The 17,268-nt window shown below is 41.5% G+C and overlaps 1 protein-coding gene and 2 pseudogenes across 4 annotated transcripts; all 3 read right to left on the bottom strand.

The window, feature by feature from the left end:
- Positions 1-1,379: 1,379 nt before the first annotated feature.
- On the bottom strand, positions 1,380-4,051 carry LOC308593702 (protocadherin beta-16 pseudogene; annotated as a pseudogene). The gene has a single exon. The product of its transcript is annotated as a protocadherin beta-16 pseudogene (transcript).
- LOC308593603 (protocadherin beta-16 pseudogene) lies at positions 3,928-6,976 on the bottom strand (annotated as a pseudogene). The gene is made up of 2 exons: positions 4,619-6,976; positions 3,928-4,068 (listed from the first exon to the last, which is right to left on the bottom strand). The product of its transcript is annotated as a protocadherin beta-16 pseudogene (transcript).
- A 2,664-nt stretch (positions 6,977-9,640) lies between these two features.
- On the bottom strand, positions 9,641-14,054 carry LOC308593733 (protocadherin beta-16-like). 2 transcript variants are annotated; one of them, XM_081206337.1, is made up of 2 exons: positions 11,660-14,054; positions 9,641-9,843 (listed from the first exon to the last, which is right to left on the bottom strand). In XM_081206337.1, the coding sequence occupies exons 1-2, from the start codon at positions 14,015-14,017 to the stop codon at positions 9,832-9,834; spliced, it is 2,370 nt and encodes a 789-aa protein (XP_081062463.1). In that variant the 5' UTR covers positions 14,018-14,054; the 3' UTR covers positions 9,641-9,831. The 2 variants fall into 2 exon arrangements, with proteins under 2 accessions (XP_081062463.1, XP_081062464.1); XM_081206338.1 differs by having other exon boundaries at positions 9,641-9,819.
- Between the last annotated feature and the right edge of the window lie 3,214 nt (positions 14,055-17,268).

The raw sequence follows: 17,268 nt of genomic DNA, 5'->3' as shown, positions 1-17,268 counted from the left end.
TCCCCTAAGGATTACTGTCTAAGCCTGAGAAAGTAAACGTTGTCGTGAAAGCTTCTAGTGAATATGTGAATGGCCCTGTGAAGCGATACTTCTTTCCTTAAGTCCCCAGATGTCCAGATGAGCCCCAGCAATGTAACAACCAATAAATGCTATCTTCAAGAAGCAAAGTAATATAAAAGGTGTAGAAACAGATAGCCGTTGGTCGTCTGCAATATTACCATCTATGTGGATTTAGTCCTGCAGTATTTCAATAAGAGTCTGGCCACTGCTGAAATACAGATGCAGAGCAAGGCTATTGCAAGGGGAAGGAATTTTTACCTTGAGAGATTCTCTGCTGCTCACAAGGTTGCTTATTGAGTCAATAAACTGCCATTTGCTTTGATGACTAATCTGGTGGGGGTGCTGTGCTCAAATGTCATTTTAGATAGAGAATAACAGGAAACTCACACATTGGTTGTAAGGACTGGCGGAACTACCAAAATCAGAAAAATGTAGGACAGCATATTTCTTCATGAAACAGTAAACATGTGCAGCAGAAATACTGGTAACTGCTGCAGAAAATATGTAGATAACATACCTGGATTTAAAAACACCTGTTAACATGTATGTGGGAACCCTGCTCCTTCAGGCTGCAGTTGCGGGAGAGGAAGAAAGCCAAAATACTCCACAAACTCCACGTGGCTCCTTTTTCCTCTCCCCCAAGCTGGTCATTAAAAGAATGTTGTGGTCTTTCAAACTAATGCCCGTGTTTGCTTTCTCCTTACTTCCCTCTCCTTTGTGTTTTGGGTACTGATTACATACAAGTCACTCTTGGTGCCTTTCAAGTTGAACAGCAGGTCAAAAAAAGTAAATAAATGCACATAAGCATTTAAAGATATACACATCAACATCACCCATGCTTTATTAAATTCTTCTATGAGAGAGTGACACGCCGGTGTACATGCAACAATTATGATTCTGCATGAAGTCTGAGTCTCAAGCCAGTTTTAGTGCAGAGACCCACAGTGAAGGAGCTAACAGACAGGACCTCAGAAATGAATCAAGATGGAGATATAAATGGGCTTGGAGGAAAGGGGTTTGAGTAAATGATAGATGGAAGAAGAAAAGGGACAATGGGAAATCAAGACGAAGAATGAAAGGGACAGTGGGCAGAACCACCTCACATTGAACTTGGAAACAGCAGGGCTCTCCTGTTAGCAAAGAATGCCACAAAACAGGGAAAGAAACTGAGACAACAAAGGAGCAGCAGGACAGAGGTGCAGAAAGTAGATATGGAATAAGCAGTCCAGGTGAAAACTGAGCCTCTTTCTGTAGTCACTGTATAGGTAACCAATATAGAGCAGTATAAGGAGACAGAAACAAATATCAGAGGTGATAGATTACCAAGCAACAAGAATTCCCAAGGTGATCATGACCTGTTTTGATATTTCTGGTATAATGAGAGTGATATTTAAAACCAACAAACAAACCAAAAGCTTCTTTCTCACCTCTTTCCCTGATTCTTCTTTCCCCACCTGGTCAGGAATATCTTGGGAAGCAGACGGAGGGGTCTGGTTCACATTGAGGTTTGGGTCCCCCACAGAAAAAACAGGAATGAGGGGCCTGAGGAACCTGAACTCGCTGCTCAAGGACCCACCGGTTAAGCACACATCGTAGTGGTAACTCCTGGAAAGAGACCCGCTCTGAGAATCGCCACCGTTCTCTGGGATGTCGGGTCTGGCAGGTGGGAAGTGAGGAGGGGCAGCGATAAAACTTTCCCTGGGATCCCTCCTGCAGATCTTGATGGCAGCAAAGGAAACAATGCAAACGAGGAACACAAAGGAGACTGCAGCCAGGCAGATCACCAAGTACAAGGTCAAGGTCCCATCTTCTTCGTGCTCCTCTTTCCTGACCTCCACAGCCTTCATATAAGGATCCGAAAAGCCACCCACGGGAAGGACATGGAGCATGGCAGTGCTGCTCTGGGGAGGGAGCCCGTTGTCCCTGACCACTATCAGGAGTCTCTGCTTGCTGGTGTCTCGCTCGCTCAGGGCTCTCCTGGTTCTCACTTCCCCATTCTGGGCTCCTATGCTGAAAAGACCAGGGTCTGTGGCCTTCAGCAGCTCATAGGAAAGCCACGAGTTCTGGCCAGAATCTCCATCCACAGCCACCACCTTGGTGACCAGGTAGCCGGCCTCCACCGACTTGGGGACCAGCTCATTGCAGGGGGATGTGCTGTTCTGAAGAGGGTAGAGGAAGAAGGGAGCGTTGTCGTTTTCGTCTAGGATTACGACTCGGACAGTAACTTCTGAGCTGAGGGGAGGAGACCCTCCATCTGTAGCCCTCACCGTCACTTTGAAATCTTTGATCTGCTCATAATCCAGAGATCGGAGGGCATACAGATTTCCGCTTTCAGAGTTGACCGAGATGTAAGAGGCCACAAGGCCATCAGTGACCTTCCCAGGCAAAAGGGAGTAGGTGACCTTGGCATTCTTCTCGGTGTCCAGATCAGCAGCACGGACTGAGCCAATGAGCAGTCCTGGAATATTGTTTTCCCGTATCTGCATTTCAAATGAAGACTTTTCAAATACTGGAGGGTTGTCATTGATATCTGAGATCTGAACATTAATAACTCTTGTTGAAGTGAGCCTGGGGGAGCCCTGGTCAACGGCTGTGATGGTGATATTATATTCCGGGACCTTCTCTCTGTCCAAGGGACTTTGGACCACAAGCTGGTAATAGTTATCCATTGTGCGTTTTAAGGCAAAGGGAAGGTTTGTCTCCACAGAGCACACAGTTCTGCCATTATCACCGGAGTCTTGGTCTGTTACAGTAAAGAGGGCCACCACTGTGTCCAGAGGAGAATCTTCTTGTATGCTGCCAGTGATGGATATGACTGAAACTTCAGGGACATTGTCATTCACGTCTTCAACATCTACCAGGACCTTGCAGTGCCCTGAAAGACCCCCTCCATCTGTTGCTCTGATTTTCATGTCATACCTGGTTTCTTTTTCAAAATCAACTTGACCTAAAACACTGATTTCCCCAGTGATTTCATTTAAGTGAAACAAATTGTTTATTTTTTCAGGCACTCGGTGGAATGAGTAGGTGATCTGTGCATTTGAACCAAAATCCAAATCCGTAGCTTCCACCTTGGAGACCAGAGTGCCCTGTGGGCTGTTTTCTTTTAACCTAGCTTTATATTCAGGTTGAGTAAACTGAGGAAAGTTGTCATTATTGTCAAGAACTTGAATATTTATTTGAACTGTGCCTGTTCTCTGTGGCTTCCCTCCATCCACAGCTGTGAGAGTCAGTCCAAAGTGTGAGTCCTTCTCCCTGTCCAGAGGTTTCTCCAGGACAAGATCCACATGCTTGGTTCCATCCTCATCACTTTTAACATCGAGGCGGAAATGTTCATTGGGACTGAGAGTGTAGTTTTGGATGTTATTTCTCCCTAGGTCCTCATCTTGGGCAGATTCCAAGGGGAAATGTGTATTTGTGGGAACATTCTCGGGAATTTCCAGATCAAATTCCTTTGTAGAGAATTTGGGAACATTGTCATTCACATCTTCTATCTTGACTACAATACTGTGGAGCTCTAATGGGTTTTCCAGCACAATTTGTGAGAGAAGCAAGCAAGGATCAGTCTGCTCACACAAAACTTCTCTATCTATTTTATCATTTATTAAAAGATCCCCAGAGTGAGTATCAAGGTGGAAATATTGCTTAGTGTTCTTAGAAACTAGCTGGGCTCTGCGAGCAGACAGCTCCCCTTTTCTCAGTTTCAAACCCTCCAGCACATTAGCCACCAAAGACCCCCTTTTCTTTTCTTCTGGCACAGAATAGTGAAGTGAAATACTCAGTGCTCCAGGAAGACAAAGAAAAAGCAAAAAATACAGACCTTGTTTTTTTCTGTAGCCGTCTCCCATGGTTCAGGAATCTGCCTCTTCAATGTGTGTTCAAAATATGTACTTTCTGATAGTCTTCCAATGATAATCTCTGCTGTTGTAGAAATAAATTTGGTGCTGCTTCTGGCTCCTTTTTCTTAATCACAGACAAAGACTGGCTGTCTTCTTGTTGCAGACGTTTCTTTAGAAAACAGAATTCTGAGTTCCAAATGTTGTGTTTGTGCATACTGCCACCATGTGGATGTGTAATGAAAGAATCACTAGGACTATGTTTTTCATTCTATGTTTGTTAAAACTCGATGGTCTCACATTAGCACCATCTTGCTTTCCCTCAAATAATACTCAGAGCTGTAGTTTAACTGTCACAGAGCTACAATTACCATTACTTGTAACAAAATCCATGACCTCTCTCCTACTTGAAATACTGTAGATTCAACAAACACTTATTATGCCTCCAGATTATGGTGAATTACCTCTGTCTCCCACAGTGAAAATGTAATATGAGGATAATATTTAAGCAATAAACGACCATGACACAAATAACTCCCAACAGAGCTTTGGAATTCCCCCCCCCAATATTATACATCTTAAAATTGAATATATGAAAACTCTGAAAAAAATATTCTCACCTGAATCATATGTTGCCTTTCTGCTGGATGATATGCATGAAGAAAGTAGCAGATACAGTTTGAAATGAAACAATACAAAAGGGATTCAAATGGTACCCTCACCTGAACCACATGTTGACTTTCACCTGCATGACTTGTGACTTCTTCAGAATCATTGGAACTCCTTGGATTCACCTGAGTGTTAGGAGGCTCCACAGAGAAAACAGGAAACAGGGGCCTGAGAAACCTGAACTCGCTGTTCAGAGACCCACCAGCTAAGCACACCTCATAGTTGTAAGCCTGGGATAGAGATCCAGCACCAGAATCCGCAGAGTTCTCCTGGGAATCAGGTCCCACCGGGAAATTGGCTCCAGAGTTGTAGGTTCCTATGAACTTTTCACGTTTCTGCAACTTGATTACAACAAAGGCCACTACAGAAATGAGAAAGATGCTTGAGATGGCAGCCAAGCAGATGATCAAATACATCGTCAGGCTGGGGTCTTCCTCCTCCACTGTTTCCTCCTTTGGGAGAGCCACACTTTTCAGATAAGGGTCAGAGAAGCCATCCACTAGGAGGATTCTGAGCGTGGCAGAGGTGGACTGGGGAGGATGGCCGTTGTCTCGGACCACCACAATCAGATTCTGCTTGAAGCTGTCTCGGTTGCTGACCGGCCTCAGGGTGGTCACTTCTCCATTCTGGGCCCCCACCGTGAACAGACCCGGCTCTGTGGCCTTCAGCAGCTGGTAGGAAAGCCAAGAGTTCTGCGCAGAATCCCTGTCCACAGCCACCACCTTGGTGACCAGGTAGCCAGTCTCTGCCCCTCGGGGAACCAGGTCATTCAAGGGGGAAGTGCCATTCTGGAGAGGGTAGAGGATGAAGGGGGCATTGTCATTTTCATCCACAACCTGAACGCGGATGGGAACCTCTGAGCTCAGTGGAGGGGAACCTGAATCCACAGCCCTCACTGTCACCTGGAAATCTTTTACTTCCTCATAATCCAGAGACCGGATGGCATACAGGTTCCCCGTTTCAGAGTTGATGGAGATGTAAGAGGATGTGGGGCCATCATTGACCTTCCCAGGCAAAAGCGAGTAGGTCACTTTGGCATTCTGCGCTGTGTCCAGATCAACAGCATGGACTGAATTGATCAGAAGACCAGGAATATTGTTTTCTCTTAACTGCATTTGATAGAACGGCCTTTCAAAGACTGGAGGGTTGTCATTGACATCTGAGATTTGAACATGAAGTATTCTTGTGGAAGTGAGTCTGGGAGAGCCCCTGTCTGTGGCTGTAATGGTGATGTTATACTCAGAGGCTTGTTCTCTGTCCAGTGGCTGTTGGGTCACCAGCTGGTAATAGTTGTTCTCGGTGGGTTTGAGCACAAATGGCAGGTTGACTTCAGTGGTGCAGGCAGTTCTGCCACTGTCTCCAGAGTCCACATCTGTGACGCTGAAGAAGGCCACCACTGTGTCTGGGGGGGAGTCCTCAGCCAATGGGCTGTAGATAGATGTGATTATTACTTCTGGGGCATTGTCATTCTCATCTTCAATGTCCACAATGACTTTGCAGTAAGCAGAAAGACCTCCTCCATCCGTAGCTCTGATGTGCAGCTCATAATTTGTGTTTTCTTCATAATCAATTGTCCCTGAAACGGTAATTTCGCCAGTGTTTTTGTTCAAGTTGAATGATCTTAGCATATTTTCTGGCACTTCACTGAAGGAATATGTTATAGTTGCATAGGAGCCAAAATCTTTGTCGCTTGCTTCAACTTTTGCAACCAGCATATTCAGTGGGCTGTTTTCCATGAGTTTTACTTTGTACACAGATTGTTCAAATTGAGGGAAGTTATCATTGTTATCCAGAACATCAACTATTATTTGTGCTGTGCCAGTTCTTCTTGGGATTCCTCCATCAACAGCTGAAAGTATTATGGTAATCTGTGGGTTTACCTCACGATCTAACTGCTTCTCCAATACCAGTTCTATATATTTGCTTCCATCTCTGTGCCTTTGGACATCTAGTCTAAAATGTTCATTAGGACTAAGTGTGTAATTTTGTACAGCATTTTCTCCTATATCTGAATCCTGTGCTCTCTCCAAAGGGAATCGAGTGCTCACTGGTACCTGTTCAGGTATTTCAAAAATGAATTTCATTTTTGAGAATTTAGGGGTATTATCATTGACATCTTGTATTTGAACTTTGATTCTCTGCAGCTGTGATGGATTTTCAAGCACAATTTCAGAGAGTAGAAGACAAGGATCATTCTGACCACACAGAGACTCTCGGTCTATTTTGTCCTTTAATATCAAATCCCCCGACTGTGGATCCAGCTGGAAATACTGCTTGGAGCTCTTAGAAACCAGCCGGGCTCTCCGAGCAGACAGCTCCTTTGCATCCACTTTCAAATCTTTTAGCACATTCGCTACTAGAGACCCACTTTTCTTTTCCTCTGGCACTGAATAAAGGATGGCTTCACACATTGCAATACACATGCAGAAATAAAGAACAAAACTCAAAACTTGCCTTTTGTGCATGTCCATTGTTCCAGCTTCACTTCCAGTCTGTTCAAATTAGAAGAAGTATCTGTCCAGAATTTCCTTTCATGAGTTACACACCTGCAAGGCCAATCCGTCCTTAGCTGTTTTGAAACAGATGCAGAGGTCTGTTCCTTTGGATTGTAATGAGCATATGTCCTTTCTATTTAAGATTGCTTTGTCTAATGGCTGCAGCTCTTTGGGAGAGCACTTGCTCTCTGATAATATGGTCTGTGTTGTGATACAACTCCATTGATGTTACCACTTGCCAACCTACACAGATCTTTTAGGAGATCTAGAAATCCTTAGGTTTTCTAACGTGTAGTCTATTAACTTATATCATTATATAATTATATATATCCTATATAATACACCCACACCCACATGAAAGAAAGATGTTACAGCAATAAATAGCCCCTTGAAGGTCAGAAATGTCTCTTGCATGTGTTTGATTTATTTAATAGTGTTACAGAATTGGAGTTCAACTAAATTGGTTTTGGTGATTCTCTCCATCCCCATTATTTTATAGCTGTAAGAAGATTCTGCAGAAGATGATGACCTGGTTGGACAATCTTAAGCTTGCAGATTCCCTGGGAGGTTGGGTCTTTCAGTAACTAAAGAGATGGCCGAGTACAAGTGATTTGTTGCCTTAAGAAATAATGGTCAGAGTTCAATCTGGAAGGTGGCACGTCCTTCTTCCCCCTTGCCTGACTGGAAGCAATGTCATTAAAGTGTTTGTAAAAGAGAACAATATATTGACAGCCTTGATCAGACTCAGAGAGCAATGGAAATGCTTTACTCACTCCCTCTATTGCACGCTTCCTTGTTTGTTTGTTTGTTTGTTTGTTTGTTTGTGCCTGCATAGATGGTGCCTGCAGCGACAGAGGAATAGAATTGGGCAGAAAACAAACTCTCCTAACGAAGAACATCCAGCTCCTTGATATAAAAACCAGCAAAGTCACTAAGCCAAGCATTATTGCACATATTTTCGCAGTGTGTTAAGTGTGACTGCCAAGTCCACACTTGTAGTCACACTCGTAGAGTGTGGGAGAGTCAGAGGAAAGAACTCTACACTTGAGGTGCAAAACATGGGCTATTTGAAAGCACTTTTGCAAACAGCCCTTCAAAGCTATGAAAACTGAAGAGCAGTTTATGTAAGGACTTTCAAACAGCCCTAAAGTATGCTTTGGGGTCCCAACAGCCCCCTGATGACAGATGGTGACAGGTGATTGACAGATGCGTGGCCCCAGCCACATGTCAAATTTGGCCCTTCAAGGATGGGGCGATAGGGATCTGGCCTATTCTACTGACTAACGTTTATTTTGACTACTTTCCAAAATCATTTGTTGCAATATCAATGTTTGGATACTCTTTTTGCCTACACAAGTCAATGCATGAATTCTGAAGTACTTAACCTACTGTGAAGAACTTGCTAAAGACCTCTCCCCTAATTTGTCACTCTTTTCTGTCTATACAACTAATCAATTAACCAATTAGACAACACCCTTCTGTAACCAAAACTGTCAATTATTTATTAACCAAGATAAACTATTCAGGCTAAATTTAAAGTGAACAAATTGCAACTTTGAAAACTGCAGTTTACAATTACAAACTTGCAATCTTAAAAACAGGGGAAGGGAATCAACATAAAACACATTTCCTGGAAATTAAACTGAATATCATGAACATAAAGAGGATATAAGTAATATAATGGGTAGAATATAATAATTAGAAGGAGAAATCAGGTGTGTAAGGAAGACTCCTCAAAAGATTTTCTACAGCTTGATGTGCTGTCAGCATTGAAGACACCTTTGGAATAAACCCAAAATTTCCACATAAAAATCCCTTTTGTCAACATTTTAACATGCATTGCCTTTATCTTTCCCTTTTCCTCTCCCCCCAAACCTCATTTCACCCTTTTTACTTTAACTTTAAAGATGACTAAAGTAAAGATTATTTCATTGAACATTAGAGTTGAACTCATTCAGAAGGCATCTGAAATTTGCTAAACCACTAAATAAAGAAAAAACTATGATAACCCCTTTGCTGTAAATTATATTAAAAGATGAAGACATATACTTCAATGCTTCAAAATCTAGATTATATTTTTTTCATCCTGTTATGTTGAAAAGTGGATTGCAATCTTGAATTAAAACCATCCATTATTATTTTTTAAAAATGTATAATCAATGAAAGATGCAGCACAAATATTTGGCACTGGTTTTGTGGGTGGAAAGCCAATAATGATTGGGCATATCTATGCGTCAAATGAAAATCAAAAAGCATTCACAAAATTAATGCCATAATTGTTTCCAGCCTAGACAAAGAAATTATACTTGGTGGAGGGTTTATTTGAATCAAATTTTTAAAATTGGACAGGACAAAATAATACTCCTTTTTTTAAGGAGTAATTCCAACCCTTAAAAAAAAATTTTTTTACACAAGTTTTTCTGGTACAAACCTCATGGCAGTTTCAACCAAAGGAGAAAGATTACACATTTTATGAAATCACTCAATAATTTATTTATTTTTTACATCCGCGTGGTTAACTCAGAAAGTGATGTAAGCAAATACAGGACGAAACATTTATTTTGCTGCTGCTGCTGCTGCTGCTGCTGTTGTTACAAGCATTTGAAAGTTTGGAAGATATACCACTGAAGGGCACCTAGACAATATGTTAATGTTTAATTCAGAGTTTGTTCTGACAATAAAACTGATAATTGAAGCATATTTTAATAATTCCCCAGAAGACTGTCCTGTATCAAACTGGGAGGTCTTCAAAGCAGTCACTACAAGAAAAATCAAACAAAAAGCTGCATATTTCGAAAAAGGAAAAAAACCATTAATGAGTTAATAACACAGATTAAAGATGTGGTGCAACAACATAAAAGGACAAACAATATTACAAAGACTTGATGCTACTAAAAAACCCCACTTAATTTAGTATAGTGTTCATCAGTTTGTAAGTTATCAACTTGGGTCAAGTAACTACTTAACATTATTTCCAGAATAAGGAAACAATCCATACAGATAAAGCATTTGATAAAATGGAGTGATCTATTCTGGGAGCTGCACATCATGTAAATGGACACTACTTTAATCTCCTGGATTATGATGTTTTCAAACCCTACTGCTTCAAAACAGACAAAGTACAATCAGAAACATTTAAATTAAATAGATGCACTAGATAGGAATGCTAATTCTCGAGGTTACTATTTAATTATCTGTGGAACTTATGGCCAAAGCTGTTAGACTGGTCACATAAATACAGTGGTGCCTCGCAAGACGAAATTAATCCGTTCCGCGAGTCTCTTCGTCTAGCGGTTTTTTCGTCTTGCGAAGCAACCCTATTAATGGCTTAGCGGATTAGCGCTATTATTTAGTGGCTATTAAAGGCTTAGCAGCTATTAAAGGCTTAGCGGATTAGCGGCTAAAAGGCTATTAGCGGCTTAGAAAAAGGGGGGGAAAGCGGAAAAAAATCGGAACACTCACAAGACATTTTCGTCTTGCAAAGCAAGCCCATAGGGAAAATCGTCTTGCGAAGCAGCTCAAAAACGGAAAACCATTTCGTCTAGCGGGTTTTCCGTCTTGCGAGGCATTCGTCTTGCGGGGTACCACTGTAAAGGATTGACAATATTAGCAAAACACTTAAAAAGAAGTTTGTATGCAGATGACCCTGTGCTAATTCTGAAAAATCCAGAAAAATAATTTGAGCCACTTGTACAGTAACTTTAAAAACTATAGAAGACAGAATTGAAAATAAATATCAAATCCCTTGATCATCATGCCTAGGGTATTAATTTCCCCACACTTTTACAATGATCTCTCAAACACTGGAGAATTGTCTTGTTCTCTTAAGACTTGAGCATAAGTCATTATTATTGAACTGAACCATAGAACATCATCAGTGGTCATGCCTTCAGTGAGTATCGTTCTGTCCAAAGGACTGTGGTTCACAAGTTCATAATAGTTACTGACAGTGACTATTAGGGAAGTGGGAGAAATTTATTTTCTTTCATATTCTAATATGAACCAACCTAAATCACTGTTGCCAAAAAAAAAAAAATGAAGCAAAACAGAGCTGCCCTTCAAAAATCATATTTCTCTGAATTCTCTAATGCAATTATCCAACCATTTTGTACAGAAATGGGCATATTAGAGGAAAGCATGCATAATGTGAAAATAACATATAAAAAGACACTATATTAGGGAAATTGCTTGCAAAAAACCTGTATGTATGTATATTGGGAGAAATGTCACTAAAATGCTGCTGAATTTTTGTGAGGTCTTAACTCCATTTTTTGTGTGTGGAAATATGGTGACCTGAATGTAAAATTGGAAAAATGAGAAACTGAGAGCTGCTAAAATTGAATTATTCGTCCATCCCTAGTGACTTTTAATAAAAAGGAAGCTGTATCTCCTCAGAGTAGAAGTTTCTGTTGTTCACTCTGGTGTCCTTTTCTATTATACTTAAAAGGAGAATGACTGTATGCAATGGACAAGCTACTGATCATTTCCAGACTTCTAAGAATTCATTGCATTCAGGCTTAGAAATCAGAGACTTGTTGAGAGTAAATAATAGATAAACTGAACATAACTATATGAAAAGTATTAAAATACTTTTCTTACCTGGATATTATCTTTACATTCCTCTACTTGACTGGGGAGCTCTTGAGAATCATTGGAACTCCTTGGATTCACCTGAGTGTTAGGAGGCTCCACAGAGAAAACAGGAAACAGGGGCCTGAGAAACCTGAACTCGCTGTTCAGAGACCCACCAGCTAAGCACACCTCATAGTTGTAAGCCTGGGATAGAGATCCAGCACCAGAATCCGCAGAGTTCTCCTGGGAATCAGGTCCCACCGGGAAATTGGCTCCAGAGTTGTAGGTTCCTATGAACTTTTCACGTTTCTGCAACTTGATTACAACAAACGCCACTACAGAAATGAGAAAGATGCTTGAGATGGCAGCCAAGCAGATGATCAAATACATCGTCAGGCTGGGGTCTTCCTCCTCCACTGTTTCCTCCTTTGGGAGAGCCACACTTTTCAGATAAGGGTCAGAGAAGCCGTCCACTAGAAGGATTCTGAGCGTGGCAGAGGTGGACTGGGGAGGATGGCCGTTGTCTCGGACCACCACAATCAGATTCTGCTTGAAGCTGTCTCGGTTGCTGACCGGCCTCAGGGTGGTCACTTCTCCATTCTGGGCCCCCACCGTGAACAGACCCGGCTCTGTGGCCTTCAGCAGCTGGTAGGAAAGCCAAGAGTTCTGCGCAGAATCCCTGTCCACAGCCACCACCTTGGTGACCAGGTAGCCAGTCTCTGCCCCTCGGGGAACCAGGTCATTCGAGGGGGAAGTGCCATTCTGGAGAGGGTAGAGGATGAAGGGGGCATTGTCATTTTCATCCACAACCTGAACATGGATGGGAACTTCGGAGCTCAGTGGAAGGGAACCTGAATCCACAGCCCTCACCGTCACCTGGAAATCTTTTACTTCCTCATAATTCAGAGACCGAATGGCATACAGGTTCCCCGTTTCAGAGTTGATGGAGATGTAAGAGGATGTGGGGCTATCATTGACCTTCCCAGGCAAAAGCGAGTAGGTCACTTTGGCATTCTGCACTGTGTCCAGATCAACAGCATGGACCGAATTGATCAGAAGACCTGGAATATTGTTTTCCCTTAACTGCATTTCATAGAATGGCTTTTCAAACACTGGAGGGTTGTCATTGACATCTGAGATTTGCACATGAAGTATTCTTGTGGAAGTGAGTCTGGGAGAGCCCCTGTCTGTGGCTGTGATGGTGATGTTATATTCACTGACTTTTTCTCTGTCCAGTGATTGTTGGGTCACCAGCTGGTAATAGTTGTTCTCGGTGGGTTTGAGCACAAATGGCAGGTTGACTTCAGTGGCGCAGGCAGTTCTGCCACTGTCCCCAGAGTCCACGTCGGTGACACTGAAAAGGGCCACCACTGTGTCTGGGGGAGAGTCCTCAGATAAGATACTTTTGATGGATGTTATGGTAATCTCTGGGGCATTGTCATTCTCATCTTCAATGTCTACAATGACTTTGCAGTAAGCAGAAAGTCCCCCTCCATCCGTAGCTCTGATGCGCAGCTCATAATTGCTGTTTTCTTCATAATCAATTGTCCCTGAAACACTAAGTTCTCCATTAAGTGTGTTTAAAGTGAATGCTCTTAATGCCATTTGCCCCACCTGGCTGAAGGAATAAGTAATAGTTGCATAGGAACCAAAATCTTTGTCGCTTGCTTCAACTTTTACAACCAGTGTATTCAGTGGGCTGTTTTCCATTAGTTTTACTTTGTACACAGATTGTTCAAATTGAGGGAAATTATCATTAGCATCCATAACATCAATAATAATTTGCACTGTTCCAGTTCTTTTTGGGATTCCTCCATCAACAGCTGACAGAATCAGGGCAATCTGTGGATTCGCCTCACGGTCCAACTGTTTCTCCAATACCAATTCTGCATGTTTGCTACCATCACTGTGACTTTGCACATCAAGTCTAAAATGCTCATTAGGACTAAGGGTGTAGTTCTGAACAGCATTTTCTCCTTTGTCTGGGTCTTCTGCTCTCTCCAAAGGAAATCTGATATCCACAGGAGTCTGCTCAGGTATTTTAAAAATAAACTGATTTTTAAAGAATTTGGGGGAATTATCATTCACATCTTCTATTTCAACTTCAATTCTGTGTAGCTGCAATGGATTTTCCAGCACTATTTCAGAGAGTAGAACACAAGGATCATTCTGTCCACACAGAGACTCCCGATCTATTTTGTCCTTTAATATCAAATCCCCAGAATGAGGATCCAGCTGGAAATACTGCTTGGAGCTCTTAGAAACCAGCCGGGCTCTCCGAGCAGACAGCTCCTTTGCATCCACTCTCAAATCTTTTAGCACATTCGCTACCAGAGACCCACTTTTCTTTTCCTCTGGCACTGAATAGCGGAAGGACTCACACATTGCTATGCATGCACAGAGATACAGGGAAAAAGACCAAACTTGCCTGATCTTGAGGGGCATTTCCATTCTCCCAGCCTCACTTCCAGTCAGATATATGATGCAAGGTGGTTCTTTCGACGTTGTCTGTTATGTGTCTGTTATATATCCCCAATACAATTATTCATTTCTTTTGCTATATTTTTAATGGACTGTGGCCTTTTGAAAGATTTGTCTGAAATGAAGATCTGTTTCCTTTCTCTTTGTATGCTTCCTTTGCATTTATGGCTCCGGAAGAGCAGTTACTCACTATATAATCTATGTTGTGTAAGAGCACCACCTTGTGTTTGAACTGCAATGTAGCTCCCGAAACATTACCACGTACCAACTCACATAGAATGATCTCATGTAACAGCTTCTATTTTATGATTGTATTCTTAACCCTTAACTGATATATAAAAAGGCTGTAACCTCTTATTCTCAAGCCCCCCCCCCACTCTCCATCAAGATATTTGTTGAGACACTGTGATGTCCCCAAACATTCACAAATTATTGAGAGGACTGTTGCTGGCATAAACTGTTCACAGCCACTGTGCCTCCATGAAGGAACAACAACAAAAATGATACAACTTTTTGTATCATACAACATTTCAGCTTCCAGCTCTGCTTCTTCTTCTTCTCTTCACACACAGATTGACTTGTTCTGAAGAGCCATCTGACAGACCCTGACTATGACCTGAGTGCAATTTTATCTCCAGCCAGTCATTTCAAATTTGGATGGAATTCTCCCCTCTCATTGTGATGAAATGTCATTGTATGTTCAAAGTGAATAGATTCTCAAGTCTGTTAGTTAGCTTTATAAGTTAGATAAGGTTGGTGATGATGTTGTGCTTGCTTATTAAGATTTGTTCCAAATACTACATTGATTTTAAATCTTCATATAGAAGACAATATGTGGTACATTGACTGAAATATATTATGTGAAGGTATGATGGAATATTTGGGACCTCCGTGTTCTTTACTGCTCACACTTGAGGCAGCACAGGAATCAAAGATATTTAAACAAGAGTTTCAGATTTTATTGTCGGTTATGCAGTCAGATGAAAAACCAGATACTGTATACAGAAAATTGCTATTTTTCTTAATGTGGTGGGCACTGTATAATTCCTTTGAGCTGTCTGCTGAAGAAACGGTTATAAGGCGCCAAAGGAAAAGTACTGTCTTCCTAAAAGTAACATGACAATTAGAAATATAAATTTAGATCAAAATATTAGCAAGATGGAGAAACATTTGGAATGTTTCAGATTTCAGAGCAAAAAGGTTGACTTGCAGTTTTGGAAGGGATTCCTTAACAATGTGGCATATTTGCAGGGAGATGGTCTGACCTAAATCATGATATAGAAGCTTCTGTAAAAGACTGTGAGGTATGCTTCAAATATCAGAATCAAGTAAAACAACCTATGGATTTTTTTAGCACCATGATCAAGAGTGAGAATGGATTTGTTTGAATAGGAGGGGCATCAATATTTACATGTTCTTGACCATTATTCACATTATCCAGAGATCCGAACTAAACAATCTGAGTGCAAAATTTGTCATAGGCAAATTGAAAGTTGTTTTTACAAGATATGGTATTCCACCGGTGGTTATGTCAGACCGTGAGCCAAAATTTTGTTGTCAGGAGTTCAAAGATTTTGCTTCTCATTATGAATTAAGGCATGCAAAGTCTAGTCCAGGATATCCTTAGTTGAATGCGCTGGTAGAGAATGGTGTCAAAATTATTAATCAAATATTATTTAACAAACATTTACTGTTCTTTGCTGAGCTTTATTAAATTTCAGGGCAGGACCTTTAGAACATGGGTTTTCTCCTGCAGGGTTGCTGGTCAATTTCATGCTTCAGGCAGCTTTATAGTCAGTTGCCACTGGCTGTCAGCATGGCACCTTATCATCAAATAAGTAAGGAGAGCAAGTCGGGCAAGTAAGAAGAACCTTTCATAAAGCTGTAAGTTCACAGGTGCCTCTTTCAGGGAGGACTTCCATACAGGGTCTTAGGTGTTTGCCCCCTTTTGTTGCCTACCAGCGCAAAGCCAGTTGTAGAAGCCAGGTGCTCCATTGATTTGCAAACACATTGTGATTTTGTCCCTCTGTTGTCTCTTGAACCTTGATTACTAATTCAGCGCCATACAGATGCTTTTAATGTAATATGTTTGATCTCTTTACTTTAAAGGAATGAGTGAGGGAGCAGACAAAACATAATTAATTTGTAGTGTCAGAACACAACACATCTCCTATGCAATCAGAAAAAGGGTAGTGTGTTGCTAACAGTGTCTCTGCTCACATTGACATGAAAATGTATCATAATCCTTGAAAAAATAACCCCTGTATCTGGACTTCACATCTTTGTACATAGCTGTGTTGCCTAACAGATGACTATATGTTGTCTCCTTTTTTGGCTTAGCCGGGACACCAGGCCATTTTGTGGAAATCCGAGTGTGTTCATCATCAGCTGGTCATAAAACTGTCTCTTTTGCTGATGTTAGATCCTTTTATTCATGTATTTTCTGGACCCACAAACAGAAGTGTTCACATGTCATCAAAGGAAACATGATAACCCTAGAATCTGAATTCAGGCGGGTAGCTGTGTTGGTCTGACGCAGTAGAAATATATATATATAAATTGTCCAGTAGCATCTTAGAGACCAACTAAGTTTGTTCTTTGTATGAGCTTTCGTGTGCATGCACACTTCTTCAGTTTGGGCTGGATATCAAAGGTCCTTGGAACAACTTGATATGCATTCTTTGGGGCTAAACACTTTGATTCCTAAACAATGAGATTTAGTGATATTCAGAGGCACAGTGGAGGTGAAAAATTTCCAATAAATTGGGGTAGGTGCTATGTCGGTCATTTCCCAAAGCACAGCAGAATTTAGTTCCTAGCCTCTGCTCAGCTGCTGCCGGAAAATTTAAGCTTCTATATTTTCACTGCGGGAGGCAGTGGAAGACAGGAGTGCCTGGCATGCTCTGGTCCATGGGGTCACGAAGAGTCGGACACGACTAAATGACTAAACAACAACAACAATTTTCACTCACAATTACTGTATGCTGATATAACTGTGATGTGGTTTGTGCTTCTTCTTTCCTTACCAGAGGAAAGGTTCTTCTTTCCTTACCAGAATAAGTTCATTTGATTTCTGAATGTCCAGTGAAAAAATTGCAAAATGTGGGCATTCCTTCACAACTTTTAAGCTGTCTATCAAATTCTTAGAGCAGCAG

Source organism: Podarcis bocagei, assembly GCF_964188305.1.
Source record: "Podarcis bocagei genome assembly, chromosome: 8".
Classification (NCBI taxonomy): Eukaryota; Metazoa; Chordata; class Lepidosauria; order Squamata; family Lacertidae; genus Podarcis; species Podarcis bocagei.
Note: the sequence above shows the minus strand (reverse complement) of the source record. Positions and strands in the feature narration are given on the sequence as shown.

What these genes read in the sequence shown, in the direction of transcription:
- LOC308593733 (XM_081206337.1), bottom strand. Translation starts at nt 14,017, where the DNA reads ATGTGTGAGTCCTTCCGCTATTCAGTGCCAGAGGAAAAGAAAAGTGGG.